We start from the raw sequence: 17,737 nt of genomic DNA, 5'->3' as shown, positions 1-17,737 counted from the left end.
ATAGAAGATGAACAAGTTACAAACAGGCCTATTTTCATGGCCTCTTGAAAATCACAAACTAGTGGGGTGCTGATTAAGGTCATGGTAGGTGCCATGAAAGCTGGAGATAGGACATCCATTGCTTGTAGTTTTTAGCACTGGGTCGTAGGTGATTGAGGGAGGCTTCCTAAGGACTGGTAAATTTGTATTGAATTTATAATACTTAGCCATATATTCCATATTGAAGGAACCTGTCTTCAAAGGCACAGGGCACATTCTAGAACTAAATGAAGTTTAGAATGGCTATAATGTTGAATAAGGGTGGAGGAGCTGCAGGAAATGAACACCAGAGAAACAAGGATCAAAGCCTATAGGATCTTGTAAGCTGCCTTAAAGCATTTGGACTCTATTCTGAGCATTGGAGACCACTAAAGGATTTTAAGAAATCTGGAAAATGGATTGAAGAAGGGACCAAAACTGGGGACAACTGTTGTAATGGGAGGCAGTAGTGGCCTAAATTGGTGAAGTAATAAAATGGAGAGACATGGACAATGTTAAGAGAAATTTAAAGGCAAATGAATGGGGTCTGCTGGAAGATTGAGTGCGGAGGGAGGAAAAGGGAGTGGAATGCAAGGCTTCTGGCTTGGGTGGGTGAGTGATGATATTTATCACCGAGATAAAGGAAGGGCAACGCTTTGGGAGGAAGAGGATAAATTAAGCATTGGACCTGTTAAATGTTAGACATTTCAAAATACCTATAGGGCCACCAGAAAGAGACAGATAATAGACAGTTGAATAAATGAGTTTTACCTGCAGGTGATAGACCTGGCTAGAAACAAAATTTTGTATTTTGAGTAGCATACAAAGTAAGTGAGAGAGAATGTAGAGGGAGAAGGAAATCCCTAAGACTGAACTGTAAACACTGGAGGGGTATTAGCTGATTCACTGTGACTGAAACCAGGGCAAGGAAAAGAAACAAAATGGAGAAAATTTGTTTAGGAGTGACATTAGATCTTGTGTTTAGGTTAGAATTTAAATTTCGGACTGTTACTGAGAGTGCATGTGCTATCTTACAAAAGTATTTGTTACTACACCAATTTGTTTTAAAGATTTATTTATTTATTTGAAAGGCAGAATTAGAGAAGGAGAGAGAAAGATTCATCTGCTGGTTCACTCTCTAAATGGCCACAATGGCCAGGGCTGGGCCAGGCCAAAGCCAGGAGCATCTTCTGGGTCTTTCACCTGGTGCAGGGGGCCAAAGTACTTAAACCATCTTCCTGCTGCTTTCCCAGGCACATGAACAGGAAACTGGATCAGAAGTAGAGTAGCTGGTACTCAAACCGGTGCCCATATAGGATGCCAGCACTGTGGGCCGTGGCTTTGACCCATTTCACCACAGCACCTGCCCCTACACTGCATTTTCCTTAAAAAAAAAAAAATCCCTTCCCCTTCGATGCAGTTTAAAGTATTTTATTATAAAAATGGCTTCCTATTGTAGAAAATTTGGAAAATGTAAGGAAATACAGGAATGGGCAGGCTTTTGGCCTAGCTATTGAGATACTGATTAGGATGCCTGCATCATACATTGTGGTACCTGGGTTCACTCCTGGTTCTGACTGCTAATTCTAGCTTCCTGCTAATGCAGACCCTGGAGGCAACAGTAATGACTCAAGAATTTGGGTTCCTACCATCCACATGGGAGACCTGCATTGAGTTCCCAGCTCCAGGCTTCAGGCTCCTAGTCAGGAACCAGTGGATGGGAGAGCACACTCCCTCTCCCTCTTCCCTACTCTCTCCCTCTCTTCCTACCTCTTAATTAAATAAATACAAATTAAAAATAAATACAAGGGGGCCAGTGTTGTGGTATAACAGGTTAAACTGCCACCTGCAATGCTGGCATCCCATATGGGTGCCAGTTCCGGTCCCAACTGCTCCACTTCGATTCCAGCTCCCTGCTAATGTGCCTGGGAAGGCAGTAGATGATGGACCAAGTACTTGGACCCCTGCACCCACATGGGGGACCTGGAAGAAGCTCCTGACTCATGGCTTCAGCCTGGCCCAGCACCACATGTTGTGGCCATTTGGGGAGTGAACCAGAGGCTGGGAGATCTCTCTGAGTCCCCCTCTCTCTGCCTTTCAAATAAATTTTCAAAAAGAAAGAAAGAAGAAAATTAAGTCCCAGCACCTAGGGATAGTTAAGGTTCAAATAAATTTCCTTCTGTGCCTTCTAGACAAATGGATAGGTAGGTAAGTGATACTGTAGTTCTCTACCTTGCTTTTTCACTGCACTTTTGTTTTATTTCACCGTTTTTAAGATTTATATACTTATTTATCTGAAAAGCAGAGTAACAGATCTTCCATACATTGATTCACTCCCCAAATGCCTGCCACAATTGGGCTAGGCCACACCAAAGCCAGGAGCCAGGAACTCCATCTGGGTTTCCCCATGGGAGTGGCAAGTGCTGCCTTCCCAGAAGCATTAGCAGGGAGCTGAGTTGGAAGTGGAATAGCCAGGCCTCGAACCTCCACTTTGATATGAGATCTGAACATCACGAGCAGCAGCTTAACCCATTGCACCGTATTGGTCACCCCATTATTTCATATTCCTTCTAAAAATTGTTTGAGGCCTGTAAATATTCTCTCATATGTAAGCACCATTCTTTATCACTTACTTGGACTTATTTTTCATCTCTTTAAATAATTATCCAGAAACTGATTTAAAGTTTGGCCCAAAAGTAAGGTTAATACATTTATGTATATAACAACTGTAAATATTCAACAATTTTCAGCATCAGCATAAAAAGATTTGGGAGCATCACACAAACTGCTCAAAGGAGCTACCTCTTAGGGGTATGGTATGGGTGAAGTGGTTAGAAAAGACCTTCCAGCCGGCGTCGTGACTCAATAGGCTAATCCTCCGCCTTGCGGCGCCGGCACACCGGGTTGTAGTCCCAGTTGGGGCGCTGGATTCTGTCCCGATTGCCCCTCTTCCAGGCCAGCTCTCTGCTGTGGCCCGGGAGTGCAGTGGAGGATGGCCCAAGTGCTTGGGCCCTGCACCCGCCTGGGAGACCAGGAGAAGCACCTGGCTCCTGTCATCGGAACAGCGCGGTGCGCCGGCCGCAGCGCGGTGGCCATTGAAGGGTGAACCAACAGCAAAAGGAAGATCTTTCTCTCTGTCTCTCTCTCTCTCACTGTCCACTCTGCCTGTCAAAAAAAAAAAAAAAAAAAAAAGACCTTCCAGTTTTAGGTTGGACAGTTTTGTGTTGCTTGTTTAAAATATGCAAATATGTATTACTTTGTAGCTAAAACACATAGTAAGAAATATATTTAAAGTAACTACAGGGATAAGGTCTCTGTGAAGATTTTTGTATATTAACTTAAGAAATATTAACCTGTGCTTGAAGGAGGGACTCCCCTCCAAAGATGCCCGCCGTACAGGCACAGCACCCACCCCAACCTTGTGAGGCGTCTGCTCTCATGCTTCATCCTTGCTCTACAGCCAGGGGCAAAAGCACATTTTCTCACTTTCCCCTCATCCAAGAGATGGCCAGGGGAATTGCAACAGGAGCTCGCTCCTCCCCCTGCAGATTTTAGAATCCTTTTTGCTCCCATGTTTTTAGGGGAAGAGGGGCCCAGGCCAAGCATGCTGCATTTCAGAAATGCTGTCTGTGACGGTTTTTAACACCTTTTACTCTTCTTACTGGTGCTATTTTGTAGGGTAAGAGACAACATTGACAAGTTTTGTGGGGCTTTTATACATCTTTTTTTAAAACCTCAGACTTCTATTTTTACATTCAACATTTTCATTAAAAGTTTAATTTTTTTTGTAACTGGAGCCACGGAACAAGTATGGCGAAAAAACCGTGCCTTGTTTCAACAGTTTTTGCTAATTTTTAGGCTGGAAGATGATGATGTCTAGAGTTTACCTTATTATGTTTAATTAAAATCAGTATTTCTCTAAAAGAAAAAAAAAGAAATATTAACCTGTAAGTCACTTGTGGGAGATGGTATAGTGTACAGTCTTTGACCTAGTTCTGGCAAATGACTCAACTTCTGAAAGCTCTGTCTCTTCGTATTATAAGGTTGGATCTTCAAAAACGTAAAAGAATAAATGGGGGATGAAGGGGTAGCGCTGTGGTGTATGCTTAAAGCTGCCATCTGCAGTGCTGGTATCCCATATGGGTGACAGTTCACATCTTGGCTGCTCCATTTCTGATCCAGCTGGTGTACCTGGGAGAACAGCAGACGATGGCCCAAGTGCTTGGGCCCTTGCACCCACATAGGAGACCTGGAAAAAGCTTCTAGCTCCTGGCTCTGGACTTTGCAGCCAAATGATGATGGAAGATCTCTTTCCATCGGTGTGTGTGTCTCATTCTCTGCCATTCAAATGAAATGGAAATAAATGAAAATTAAGAATGGTGACCTAGGTTGATACTGTGGCATAGCAGGTAAAGCTACTACCTACAGTGCCAACATCCCATATGGGTGCTGATTTGAGTCCTGGCTGCTCCACTTCCGATCCAGCTCTCTGTTAATGCACCTGGGAAAGCAGTGGAAGATGGCCCAAGTCCTTGGGCCCCTGCACCCGTGTAGGAGACCTAGAAGAAGCTCCTGGCTCCTGGCTCCTGGCTCCTGGCTTCAGATCAGCCCAGCTCCAGCCATTGTGACCATTTGGGCAGTGAACCAGCAGATGGAAGACCTCTATCTCTCTCTGCCTCTGCCCCTCTGTAACTCTGTCTTTCAAATAAATGAATAAATCTTTAAAAAAAAAAAACAGAATAAGTAACACATAGTAGTGGGTTATTCTAGAGCTTGGTGAGGCCATTAGATTCTGAAATCAGATACTACTAGACAGAGACCTTAAAAATAGAGTGGGGAGAGGGGCCAATGCTATGGTGCAGTGGATTACGCTGCCACCTGCAATACCAGCATCCCATATGGGTGCCAATTTGAGTCCTAGCTGCTCTACTTCTGAACCAGCTATCTACTAATGTGCCTAGGAAAGCAATGGAAGATGGGCCAACTGCAAGGGCCTCTATAACCCATTTGGGAGACCAGGACAAAGTTCCAGGCTCCTGGCTTTGGCCTGATCCGGCCCTGACTGTTGCTGCCATTTGGAAAGTGAACTAGTGGATGGTTTACTATCTCTCTATCTCTGCCTACCTCTCGCTCTCTCTAACTCTGCCTTTCAAGTAAAATAAGTAAAGCTTTAAAAAAGAAGAAGAAGAAGGAGAAGGAGAAAAAATAGGGAACCTCAACAAACCTAGTAAATCAGAAGGAAACTTGGTGACCCAGTATAGAATAGGCCTAGGGATCAATCCTGATTCTTAGGCTAACAGTGTGTAATAATCCTTTTCCTTATATTACCTAACCTCTGTCATTTCCAGAACAACTTCAGTCATTTTTTGTTTTTAATTTTGTTTATTTATTTGAAAGGCAGAGGTGCACAGAGAGAATGAGAGAGGGAGAGATCTTCCGCCTGCTGGCTCACTCCCCAAATGGCTGCAAAGACCAGGGCTGGGCCAGGCCAAAGCCACAGTGCTGGCTTCTTGGTTACTCTTCATTTCCGGAATACCCTTGTTTAACTCCCAACCCCAAATTTACCATCACCAAACAGACCTCCAAGAAATTAGGTCCTCCACTTGAAATCTGGTTCACCTCTCCTTCCTCACCCTCACCCTAACCCCCCTGCTCTGTATTTTTTTAGACTTTGACCTTTTTAAATGCTTAAATGCTTTCCTGCAGTATAGGTTTTTATGTATGCCTCCCTCACTAAAGTTTTAGCTCCTAGATGTGAAGAACTCAGTGCTTATAACATCCTAGTCTTCCATGTGGGTGCCAGGAGCCCAAAAACTTAGGCCATCTTCTGCTGCTTTCCCAGGAACATTAGCTGGAAGCTGGATCAGAAACCCAGCAGCTAGGACTCAAACCAGCACTCTGATATGGGATGCCAACATCACAAGCAATGGCTTTACCCATTTCCCCACAACACTGGCCCCTCTACTGGAAAGTGTTTTAATGTCCTGGGTAGCCCTGACAGTCTTTCTGTGCTGATTTCAATGGGGAAATTCTACCTCATTGTTACTGTAACTTGAAGACTTCATAGAAATACTTTAGTATTTTACTTGGAGTTTCCCAGTTCTCGCTGTGAATTTCTCTGATCAAAAGAAGTAATGTTTCTATAGGATTTCGTGAAAATATATCAATTTGGAAATCTTTTCAGATATCTTCATCTGTTTTTAATTTTTATTTGAAAGAGACTGAGACAAAAGTGGAGATCTTCCATCCACCAGGTAACTCTGCAAACACCTCTCCACAGTTGGGACTGGGCCAGGCTGAAACCAGGAGCCAGGAGCTCAGTCCAGCTCTCGCATGTGGGTGGCAGGAACCCAAGTACTTGAGCTGCTGCCTCCCAGGGTATGCACTAACAGGAAGTTGGAGTGGAAGCACAGCCAAGACTCAAACCCAGGCAGTCCAGTACAGGATGTGGGCGACAAGAGCAGTATCTTCACCACTGTGCCAAACACCTGACCTTGGGAATCTTTTTTTTTTTTTTTTTTTTTTGACAGGCAAAGTGGACAGAGAGAAAGGTCTTCCTTTTTGCCGTTGGTTCACCCTCCAATGGCTGCCGCAGCTGGCGTGCTGCAGCCGGCGCACCGTGCTGATCCGATGGCAGGAGCCAGGTGCTTCTCCTGGTCTCCCATGGGGTGCAGGGCCCAAGCACTTGGGCCATCCTCCACTGCACTCCCGGGCCACAGCAGAGAGCTGGCCTGGAAGAGGGGCAATCGAGACAGAATCGGTGCCCCGACCGGGACTAGAACCCGGTGTGCCGGCGCCGCAAGGCGGAGGATTAGCCTATTGAGCCGCGGTGCCGGCCAAGGAATCTTTTTTTTTTTTAAGATTTATTTTATTTATTTGAAAGATAGAGTTACAGAGAGAAGTAGAGCCAAAGAGAGAGAGAGGCCTTCCATTCCACTAGTTTGCACCCCAGATGACTGCAACGGCCAGAGCTGAGCTGATCTGAAGCCAGGAGCTTCCTCCAGGTCTCCTACATGGGTGCGGGGGCCCAAGGAGTTGGGCCATCTTCCACTGCTTTCTCAGGTCATAGCAGAGAGCTGGATCTGAAGTGGAGCAGCCGGGACTCGAACTGGTGCCATATGGGATGCTGGCGCCGCAGGCTGGGGCTTTAAGTTACTGCGCCACAGTGCTGGCCCCATTCTGGGAATCTTAATTGTAAATTCTATAACTCCAAAATTAGTTATACTGTATTACTTTTTTAGGATTTGTTTGTTTATTTATTTGAAAGGCAAAGTTACAGAGATATCTTGCATCCCCTGGTTTACTCCCCAAATGGCCATAACATCTGAGACTGGCCAGGCTGATGCCAGGAGCCTGGAACTCTATCTAGATCTCCCACGTGGATGGCAGGAGCCCAAGCACTTGGGCCATCTTTGATGCTTTCCCAGGTACATTAGCATGAAGCCAGATCAGAAGAGGAGCAGCCTGGTCTTGAACTGGAGCCCATATTGGATGCCAGTGTCACAGTGGCTTAACCTGCTACACAACAGCACTGGTCCTGCTGTATTTTCTTTTTTTACTTTTTTTTTCTGTTCTGTTTCAAGAGCTTTATTCAGTCCAATTTGTTTGTTTTTTCTTGAAGTCTTAATTCTGATGGATGTTTAGCAAATAATGGTTTTGGGGGCTTTTTTTTTTTTCTCTAGAGAGGAAAATCAAGCAGATCCATAATTAATTTGACATACAGAACAATAAGAAAAATCATTGTTTAAAGGGGTTTTTTTGTTTCTGATTTTAAATCAGTGGAGTTAGGTTTATCCAGCAACCTCCAGTGGACTGCTTTAACTGTGGGTGGGTAGTGAGTTTTCAGTCCATTGATGCCCAGTAAACAGTGAGTTTGTCTCTGTTAAATGTCACCAGTGCTTCTAGTTATTTTTAGAAAGCACAGGGTGTAACTTACCAGTCAGGATAGAAGACACTTGGAATGGCTCTGCTTGCCTATCAGCAGCTCCCCAGCCTCTTTAATGAGTGTTTCATTAGACTGCTTCTGCAGATTGGTTCATTTATAAAACAGCTTTCAGAAAATGCCGGTGTAGCTGACCCAATTTCAGAAGATATCTTTTCAAACTGAGCATGCCTATCTAGAAATATTAAGGAAAATTGTATGAGTTTAACCAACTAACTTTATATTAACTTATGCTTTTAAAAACTTACTTCAAATTTGCTCTTTATGTTTCAGTATTGTTTTTATTGAAAACTCAGTAAAGAAAAATAGGGAGTAGTAATGCTTCTCACTAAATTGACCTTGAACGTGTGTTTTAGAAATTGATATATTTCTATATCAAGGGATTAGATTATGGTGCCAGTGAGGTACGTGGGGTTGGGAAAGAAGAGGCACATTGTAATTTAGGGTATGTAGGTTCCTACTTCTTTGGCTTCTAGTTGCTGGTTTGGTTTGAAGAAAGCAACTTTCTCGGCACACACTCTGCTGAGGCTGCTTCGGGTCTCTCTCCCCACAGCTCTGGCTACTCACACCCAGACCTTTTAAATAGCTGGAAGGAAAAGCGCCTAAGTGTATCTTACATGCTTCCCTTTCCCCTCATTTAAATTGGGAGTCACATGTCTAGGGGCGAGCATTTGGTGCAGAAAGGTTAGGACTCCACTTGGAACACCCGTATCCCATGTGCTTGGGTTCAAATCTTGGCTCGACTTCCTGTTCCAGCTTTCTCCTGCCAATGTGCACCCTGAGCATAGCAGCTGATTGCTTAAGTACTTGAGTCCCTACCACCCATGTCAGAAACATGGGTTAAGTTCCAGGTTCCTACCTTTGACCTGGCCCAGCTTCAGCTGGGTGTTTTGGGAGAGAAGCAACAGGTAGAACTCTGCCTTCTCTTCTCTGCACCTTTCAAATTAAAATAAATAAATTAATTAAAAAAAATTATAAGAATTTTTCAGAAGTAACTGTCCAACGGCTTCATCTTCTGTTTCATGTAGAAAAATTATTAATAAATATTACCTTTTTTTAAAGATTTATCTGTTTGAAAGGCAGAGTTACAGAGAGAGAGAAAGAGAGACAGAGTGAGATCCTCCACACAGACAGAAATGAGCAGAGCCTCAAGACCTATGGGATACCATCAAGTATACTAACTTGCAGAGTAGAATTTCCAGGAGAATGCTCAGGCATTCTTTACTGGCAAGTGCAACATCTCACTTCGAAGTGATTCTTCTCTCTTCCAGTGAACACTAAAGCTTTAAGGAATGTTTATCTTGCTGGTCTTTCTTACTCTTGATAAAGGAGGGGAGAAGGGTGTACCACAATACCGAAATTAATCACTAGTCTAAAATTTTTTGACAGTATTCACAAGGGCATTAAGTGCTTTTTCCATGTTTAAGTAATATTATTTAAAGAACAAGGTAAAGGCCGGCGCCGTGGCTAAACAGGCTAATCCTCCACCTTGCAGCGCCGGCACACCGGGTTCTAGTCCCAGTTGGGGCGCCAGATTCTATCCCGGTTGCCCCTCTTCCAGGCCAGCTCTCTGCTATGGCCCGGGAAGGCAGTGGAGGATGGCCCAAGGGCTTGGGCCCTGCACCCGCATGGGAGACCAGGAGAAGCACCTGGCTCCTGGCTTCAGATCAGCGCAATGCGCCGGCCGCAGTGGCCATTGGAGGGTGAACCAACGGCCAAAAGGAAGACCTTTCTCTCTCTCTCTCTCACTATCTACTCTGCCTATCAAAAAAAAAAAAAAAAAAAACCAAGGTAAAAACATTGAAAGCATTTAAGCAGTTTTGTTTTTTTCTTCATTCCTAAATGTAAAAAAGATCATTATGGTAATATAAAGGCAGGTCTGAAGTAACTATTTGAGAAAAGTTTAAATGGTGATTCCTCTAAAATAGTCTACGGGTGAGTATTATGGTATAGCAGGTTAAGCCATTGCTTGAGATGCCTGTATCCCATATCTGAGTTGCTGGGATTGAGCACCCTTTCTGCTTCCCATCCAGCTTCCTGCTAATGTACACCCTGGAAGGCAGCAGATAATGGCTCAAATATCTGGGTCCCTCCTACCCACATAAAAGATCAGGCTGGAGTTCTTGGCTCCTAGCTCCTGGCATTGGCTTGGCCAGGCCAGGCCCGGCCCAGACCAGCTGTTGTGGGTATTTGGGGAGTGAATTAACAGATGAAAAATATTTTTCTCTCTCTCTCCCCTTTTTTCCTCCTCCCTCCCTCTCTCCCTCCCTCCCTCCCTCCCTCCCTCCCTCCCTCCCTCTCTCTCTCTCCTCCCTTCCCCCTCTCCTCTCTCTCTTCTTCCTCTCTCTTCCTCTCTCCCACCCTCTCCCTTCTCTCTTTCTCCTCCCTCTCTGTTGTTTTTGCCTTTCAAATAAAAAAATTATTATTTTGATTTTGTTGGTTATCATTTGACCTTTAAGTAAGTGCCTTCGAGTTTTTTAATAGAAATTTTTGTATGCTTTATCTGATTTCATATATCATTCCTTTTTTCTGTCTCTTCTGTCTAGAACTTTTTTTTAAAGATTTATTTATTTATTTACTTGAAAGGCAGAGTTACAATGAGGCAGAGGCAGAGAGAGAGAGAGAGAGAGAGGTCTTCCATCTGTTGGTTCAATCCCCAAATGGCCTCAATGGCCAGTGCTGCACTGATCTGAAGCCAGGAGTTTCTTCCAGGTCTCCCATGTGGATGGCAGAAGTCCACGTACTTGTGCCATCTTCTGCTTTGCCAGGTACATTAACAGGAGGATGGATTGGAAGTAGAGCAGCCAAGACTTGAACTAGTGTTTGTATGTGGGCATTGTAGATGGTGAGTTAACCCACTGAACCACAGCAGTAGCCCCTTAAATTATCTGAAGGATAGTTATGGTGTCCATAAGGTTACATTGCCCCAGGGCTAGCAGGTATTCTTACAGTGACTCCTGGGCCCATTTTTATTTTTGCTATTAATATGAGTGGACACTGCCTAGAATAGTGTCCTGAAATAAGTCTTTGGGGGGGGCAGCTCTGTGGTGCAGCAGGTTAAAGCCGCAGCCTGGAGCGCCAGCATCCCATATAGGCACTGGTTCAAATCCCAGCTGCTCCACTTCCGATCCATATCTCTGCTAATGGCCTGGAAAAGCAGTAGAAGATGGTCCAAGTTCTTGGGCCCCTGCACCCATGTAAGAGATCCAGAAAAAGCTCCTGGCTCCTGGCTTCAGATAGGCTCAGCTCCAGCTCAGCTATTTGGGAAGTGAACCAGTGGATGGAAGACCTTTGTGTGTGTGTGTGTCTACCTCTCTGTAACTCTTTCAAATAAACAGAAATAAATCTTTAAAGAAAATAATGTTAGGAATGTCCCCTGGCCGGCACCGCGGTTCAACAGGCTAATCCTCCGCCTGCGGCGGCGCCGACACACCGGGTTCTAGTCCCAGTCAGGGAGCCGGATTCTGTCCTGGTTGCCCCTCTTCCAGGCCAGCTCTCTGCTATGGCCCGGGAAGGCAGTGGAGGATGGCCCAAGTGCTTGGGCCCTGCACCTGCATGGGAGACCAGGAGAAGCACCTGGCTACTGGCTTCGGATCAGTGCGGCAAGCTGGCCGCAGCGGCCATTGTGGGGTGAACCAACGGAAAATAGGAAGACCTTTCTCTCTGTCCCTCTCTCTCACTGTCCACTCTGTCTCCTTTGTGTGGAATTCCCACTGCCATGAAAAGCAGTATTCACATTGGAAAATGCAGACAGTGGAAGATCCAGAGTAAACAACTATCAACTTAGTTCTGAATCACGTGACTAGACTTCCTGAAAGGTTCAGCGTCACCCTGACCATCTCCTTATAGGCACAGATGTTGAAGCAGAGCAATGCTCCAAAAGGAATACTCAGTTCTATAGTGCATTCTGTGTCTTTCCTAAAAGCCAGGAGTCTTTTTGCTAAATTAATGAATATCGGGTGCAAGTTGAAAGTTTGCATATCGTAACATCTTTTATTTATGCCTAGATGATGAACCAACTGGACTATTCAACAAATGAAGAAAATCCTGTGATTACTGGTGAACAGATTGTCCCTCAATAATATTATGTGGACCTGCAATAATAATGTGTCACTGATTTTCTACAAATAGAGTTTGACTTTTTAGATTGACTTTTGAATTAACATTCTGAAAGAATCTTCAGTAATATGCTTGCAAATATATATATTTTTATGAGCTGGTACTGACAATTATAAATAGTTAAAATGCATTACTTTGGTTATGTTAAAGTTGTGCCTTTGCACTAAATAAAAACATATGGCCTGTGTCATTTCCAAGATGTATTAAATACAGTATATTTTTCTAAAAACATGCTTTGACCCACCCTTATACTTTTCTTAATGGAATCTGTGTCTTTCAACTCTTAATAATAGATTCTGTCAGAATGAGTTTCTGAACAGATTTTATTGTTAAGGAATTGTACGTATTTATCTGTTTATAGAAATAAATAGTTAATATCATAGAAAAGGGCAGTTCAATGGTAAAAATTTGGCTTTCTCCACAAAGGTTAGAAATATATAATTTGGAAATAAATATAAGTGAATATTTTTGTAGTATAAATTATTTTTTAAAACCCCCACTCTTTTTTAATTTAAGAACCTAAATTACTTCAGACTGCCTACATACTATATTTGAGGATCTTTCTGGATGTAGAGAAACATAATAAATAGAACCAGTCAGGAAAAGGACACAGAAATGGAAATGGGTTTCTTAGTGGTCTGCTGTTTTCTTGAAGATGTAGCTTGGATTTCTGTACTAACATGGAGTTTCACTTTGGAATTGCTGATATTTGAAATGTGTTTCCATTAATGCTAAGGTTTGATGTTTTTCAAAATTATTTTTCTTATCAAATTATAGATTAATATATATGGCTTGTTGTTTGAGTGTGACATCCCTGACCTTCCCCCACCCCTCCCCTTTTTAGTTTCCTGATTTCCGCTCCTTCCTCCATAGCTAACCACTGTTAACTTTGGTTGAATATGGAGGAAAGAATTGAAGATAAAAGGCAAGAGATTGTGTGTTCATTTCTTTTTAATTACAAGTAAGAGTTTGAGTAATATATTTCAGCTCAAGACACTGGGAATAGATTTAGACCAATTTGTCACTCTGGTACCTTCCAACTTGGAAAGATTGTTTCTTATTCTTTGCTAAAACAAGGTGACCAGACCTAGTCTTTGATTCTAAAGCCAATTCAACTTATTAAAAATAAAACTAGTGCCTCTTAAAATGGGTAAGACTTTGATGTTTGAACTAAATTTAATATTAGGTTCTTTTGTTTAATTGTTAACTTCTGTTGAGTAAATTACAAGCAGTTAAGTGGCATTGACCACTGCCCCTCTTTCATACGATTTTGGTACCTTTCGTTTATAGCAAATGACCTGCCTGATTAGCAAGAGTTAATTCTGCCTCTTCTGTATCACTTGAATTTTTTCCAAGTAATCTAACTTATTTGGCAGACTCTGATAGAGAAAAGAACAGGTTAAGTGCCATTGTAAAACTCCAACTCTATTTCTATTTATGGTATCAATAAAATGTCTGCCAAGATACAGCTTTTTTAGTAAATTTACCTGCACTGTTATCCCAGCTTTATGATATTCAAAAGCCTCAACATTGAAATTTCTCATTTTTAAAAAAAGATTATTTATTTACCTGCTATGCCACAATATCAGCCCCTAAATTCCATTTTTTACCACATTGAAATAAGATATTTTCTAAAAATAATTTTGTTTCATTAAATAATTAGTATTTTAATTTCTTTATATAGGTTTTTCTCCAGAATAACATGTTTACTAATGCATCTAGAAATCTAAAATCTGAGTTGTTTGATAGAAACTCTGCTTTATACAACCATTATTTATCAGGAAGTTAAAAGCTTGTTTTTGTGTGCTGTTAAAATTTTATTGATTGAATAGAAATGAGAAGGGGATGGCATTGTGGTGCAGTGGCGGCATCCCCCAAGTCCCAGCTGCTGCGCTTCCAATCCAGGCTCCCTGCTAATGCACCTAGGAAAGCAGTGAAAGATGGTCCAAGTCCTTGGCCCCTGGACCCACATGGGAGACACAATTGGAGCTCCTGGCTTCTGGCTTCAGCTTGGTCCAGCCATTTGGGGAGTGAACAAGTGAATGGAAGACCTCCCTCTCCCCCTCCCCCTCCCCTCTCTCTCTCCCTCCCCCTCCCCCCTCCTCCCCCTACCTCCCTCTTCCTCTCCTCCCTCCCTCTCCTTCCCTCTCTCTCTCCCTACCTCCCTCTCTCACTCTCTCTCCCCTTCTCTCCCTCTCTAACTGCCTTTTAAGTAAATAGAAAATCTTTAAAAATATATATATAAATAGGGGCCAGCATTGTGGCATAACAAGTAAAGCCATCACCTGCAGCAACAGTATCCCATCTGGGCACCTGTTTGAGTCTCAACTGCTCCACTTCCGATCCAGCTCCCTGCTAATGGCCTGGGAAAGCAGTGGAAGATGGCCCAAGTTCTTAGGCCTGTGCCACCCACATGGGAGACTTGGAAAAAGCTCCTGGCTTTGGCCTGGGCCAGCTCTGGCTGTTGTGGCTGGCCATCTGGAGAGTGAACCAACGGATGGGAGATCTCACTCTGTTTCTTCCTCTTTCTCTCTCTGTAGCTCTGCCTTTCAAATAAATAAAATCTTTTTAAACAAATAGAAATAAGGAACTGTGAAAACTTTTAAGTTTTTCCATCCTCAATGTCAACTTTATATTATCCTTAACCCTTCTAGCATCCTATCTGAAAATAGTTAGAGAAATTAAAAGAAAGCACAAAAATAGTTTATTGCGGGAATCAAGATGAACAAAAGATAGGGTAGGTGAAAATTTGGCTTTTACTCCCCTAAATGCCCATAATGGCCAGGGCTGTATTAGACCAAAGCCAGGAGCTGGGAACTCAACCCGAGTCTCCTACAGGGGTGGCAGGAACCCCACTATTTGAGCCACCACCACTGCCTCCCAGAGTGTACGTTAGCAGGAAGCTGGAATCAGGAGCCAGAGGCAGGACTCCAACAGAGGCGTTCTGATACGTGTTGGAGGCATCTTAACGTAAGGCCAAATGCCTACCCCTGCCATCAGTAACTTTTAAAGGGAAGAGAAGCTGCTTCTGTTTTTGTTTCTGTTTCTCCTAAACATGACTTTGAAACAATGTGGTATTGAGACCTACTGGGAAAAGAAACCATTACTTAAAAATTACCTAGGAACATTTTTGTGGCTTATCAAACAATAACTATCAAATTATTATGCAGATTGTTTTTGCCTAATTTTGTTCAGCAAATATAGAGGCTGTGAAGACTTTGATATTTTAATACTTCCATATTATATTTTCTTTTAGATTGAAGGTTTTTTGTTCAGCGGTTCTTTATTAGTAAAGTCTGCAATTTATCTTTTTTTTTTTTTAATTTTTTATTTTTTTGACAGGCAGAGTGGACAGTGAGAGAGAGACAGAGAGAAAGGTCTTCCTTTGCCATTGGTTCACCCTTCAATGGCCGCCGCGGCCGGCGTGTTGCGGCCGGCGCACCCTGCCAATCCGATGGCAGGAGCCAGGCGCTTCTACTGGTCTCCCATGGGGTGCAGGGCCCAAGCACTTGGGCCATCCTCCACTGCGCTCCCGGGGCCACAGCAGAGAGCTGGCCTGGAAGAGGGGCAACCGGGACAGGATCGGTGCCCCGACCGGGACTAGAACCCGGTGTGCCGGCGCCGCAAGGCGGAGGATTAGCCTAGTGAGCCACGGCGCCGGCCTGCAATTTATCTTTTGAAGGAGGAAAAATTCAACCTATCTTCCACTGGCATTAGTATATTTTAGTTAATTGTTCATAGATTTTGGTGAAACAGTGCACTTATAATAAATGCAAAAGAGCTTTCCAGTTTTATTTCCTCTTTCAAATTCTGGACAAGCATGAAGTTACTTTTACATTTGACTTAGAGATATTTGAATTACTTTATTTAAGCTTGGTCTCTAAAATTCCAGGCAGGTCTCAGCCAGTGAAATTTCAAAAAACAAAGGAATTTATTTCAGATGAGTGGAATCTACTGATTTGAAATTTCTCATTTTATTAACAAGGAAAAATGTTGAAGTTATTCAAGATAATGCCAGCTGGCCAATTCTATAGCTTAAAAAATGTCACCACCCTGTTTACTTCAGAGAACAGTTTCAAAGAGGGCTGTGTGAGGATAATGCAAATAAAAGTACTGACTATAGATCACTGTATGCATTCTAGAAGAAAGATACTCTAAATCCAGAAGATCTGAATCAAATTACTCAATCTTTTAAATTTTATTCTCTACTGTAGAACTCAGGCTACATTACTGAATTTTCAGAGTGAAGAAAAGTCATTGACAGAGTAATATATAAACCATATTGTAGTGAAATCCATTAATGTAAGTTTCCTTGTTTAGTGTCTTCATTTTTAGGGTACCCTTTGTATATGAAAAGGTTCATTGAGGGGGACATTTTTAAAACTAAATTTTTAGACTAGTCTTTCATTTTTGACAATTAAGGGTCAACTGAACAAAGGTAGAATATTTAGTGTCACTATGTGGCTCTTTGATTAGGCATGAAAAGTACTGTAAACAACTTTTGTATTCCTTTGGAAAACATATTTTTAATATCGAAGAGGTTATCTAGTTAGCCTGCAGCATTTTACAGTAGGCTAAGTCAAAGTGAATTAGATCATTTTTGCCTGTTTTATACCTTCTGTTGTATTTTTACACTTTGATACATAATTTAGTGTAAATTAAGACTTTTGTAACACTACTAGGCTTTATTTTTTTATGGAAAATGATTTAAAATTTTTAAATATTTGAAGTGTTAATTTAGCAATATTTTAAACTATTGTGTGCCAGTACTGACAAGAAAAAAATTTTTATGTATTGTATTCCCTATGGTATTCAATAAATTCTATTTTAAAATAAAATTTGAGTTTGTTTTCAATGATGAAAAAATGATAGAATATGAACTGAAAGATAACCAGATCATGCTCACAAGATGCAAAAATTATATTGATGGTGACTGGTGTTATGATAATAGTGGGTAAAGCCACCACCTGCAATGCAGGCATCCATATGGATGCCAGTTCAAGTCCCAGCTGCTCTACTTCTGATCCAGCTCCCTGCTTATGCACGTGGGAAACAGCTGAAGATGACCCAAGTGCCTGGGCCCCTGCACCCACGTGGGAAACCCAGAAGAACCTCCTGGCTTCAGCCTGGCCCAGACCTGGCCATGGTGGCCATTTGGGGAGTGAACCAGCTAATGGAAGACCTTTCTCTCTCTCTCCCTCTCTCTCCCTCTCTCTCCCTCTCTTTCCCTCTCTCTCTCTCTCTCTCTCCCCCCACTTCCTCCTCCCCCCCTCCCTCCCTCTCCCCCCCTTTCTCTAACTCTGCCTTTCAATAAATCTTTTTAAAAAAATGATAATGACTCTTAGGAAGTTATGTACTTATTTAGGTCTGACAGATTATCCTTAAAACCTAGTGGTATGTATTAGATGTTTATTAATATATAAGTGCCATTACATTAATTTAACATAATATATAAATTAATACTTTTATTGTACAGCTAAGCTTTATATTTTTATGGAACATAATTTAAAAATTTAAATGATTTATTGTATGTATGAACTTTTTAAAGTATATTGCCTCCTATGGTGAACATTCTTGGTATTTGCAGCCCTGCTGGTGGTGGTGGTCCCACAAATGACCAGGATTCTTGCTGCCATTGTGCTGTCTTCTTAACTCCAG

At 42.4% G+C, this 17,737-nt stretch overlaps 1 protein-coding gene across 2 annotated transcripts in view; it reads left to right on the top strand.

The window, feature by feature from the left end:
* Positions 1-16,917, top strand: part of SPPL2A (signal peptide peptidase like 2A) — a 71,512-nt gene extending 54,595 nt beyond the window's left edge. For both annotated transcript variants that reach the window (XM_062205909.1, XM_062205910.1), the window contains one exon: positions 11,968-16,917. In XM_062205909.1, the coding sequence (XP_062061893.1) occupies positions 11,968-12,042 (75 nt within the window). In that variant the 3' untranslated portion in view covers positions 12,043-16,917. The remainder of the gene's footprint in view (positions 1-11,967) is intronic.
* The last annotated feature ends 820 nt before the right edge of the window (positions 16,918-17,737 follow it).

This window comes from Lepus europaeus, chromosome 11 (assembly GCF_033115175.1).
Source record: "Lepus europaeus isolate LE1 chromosome 11, mLepTim1.pri, whole genome shotgun sequence".
NCBI classification, from domain to species: Eukaryota; Metazoa; Chordata; class Mammalia; order Lagomorpha; family Leporidae; genus Lepus; species Lepus europaeus.
This window is presented reverse-complemented; position numbering and strand designations above follow the sequence as displayed.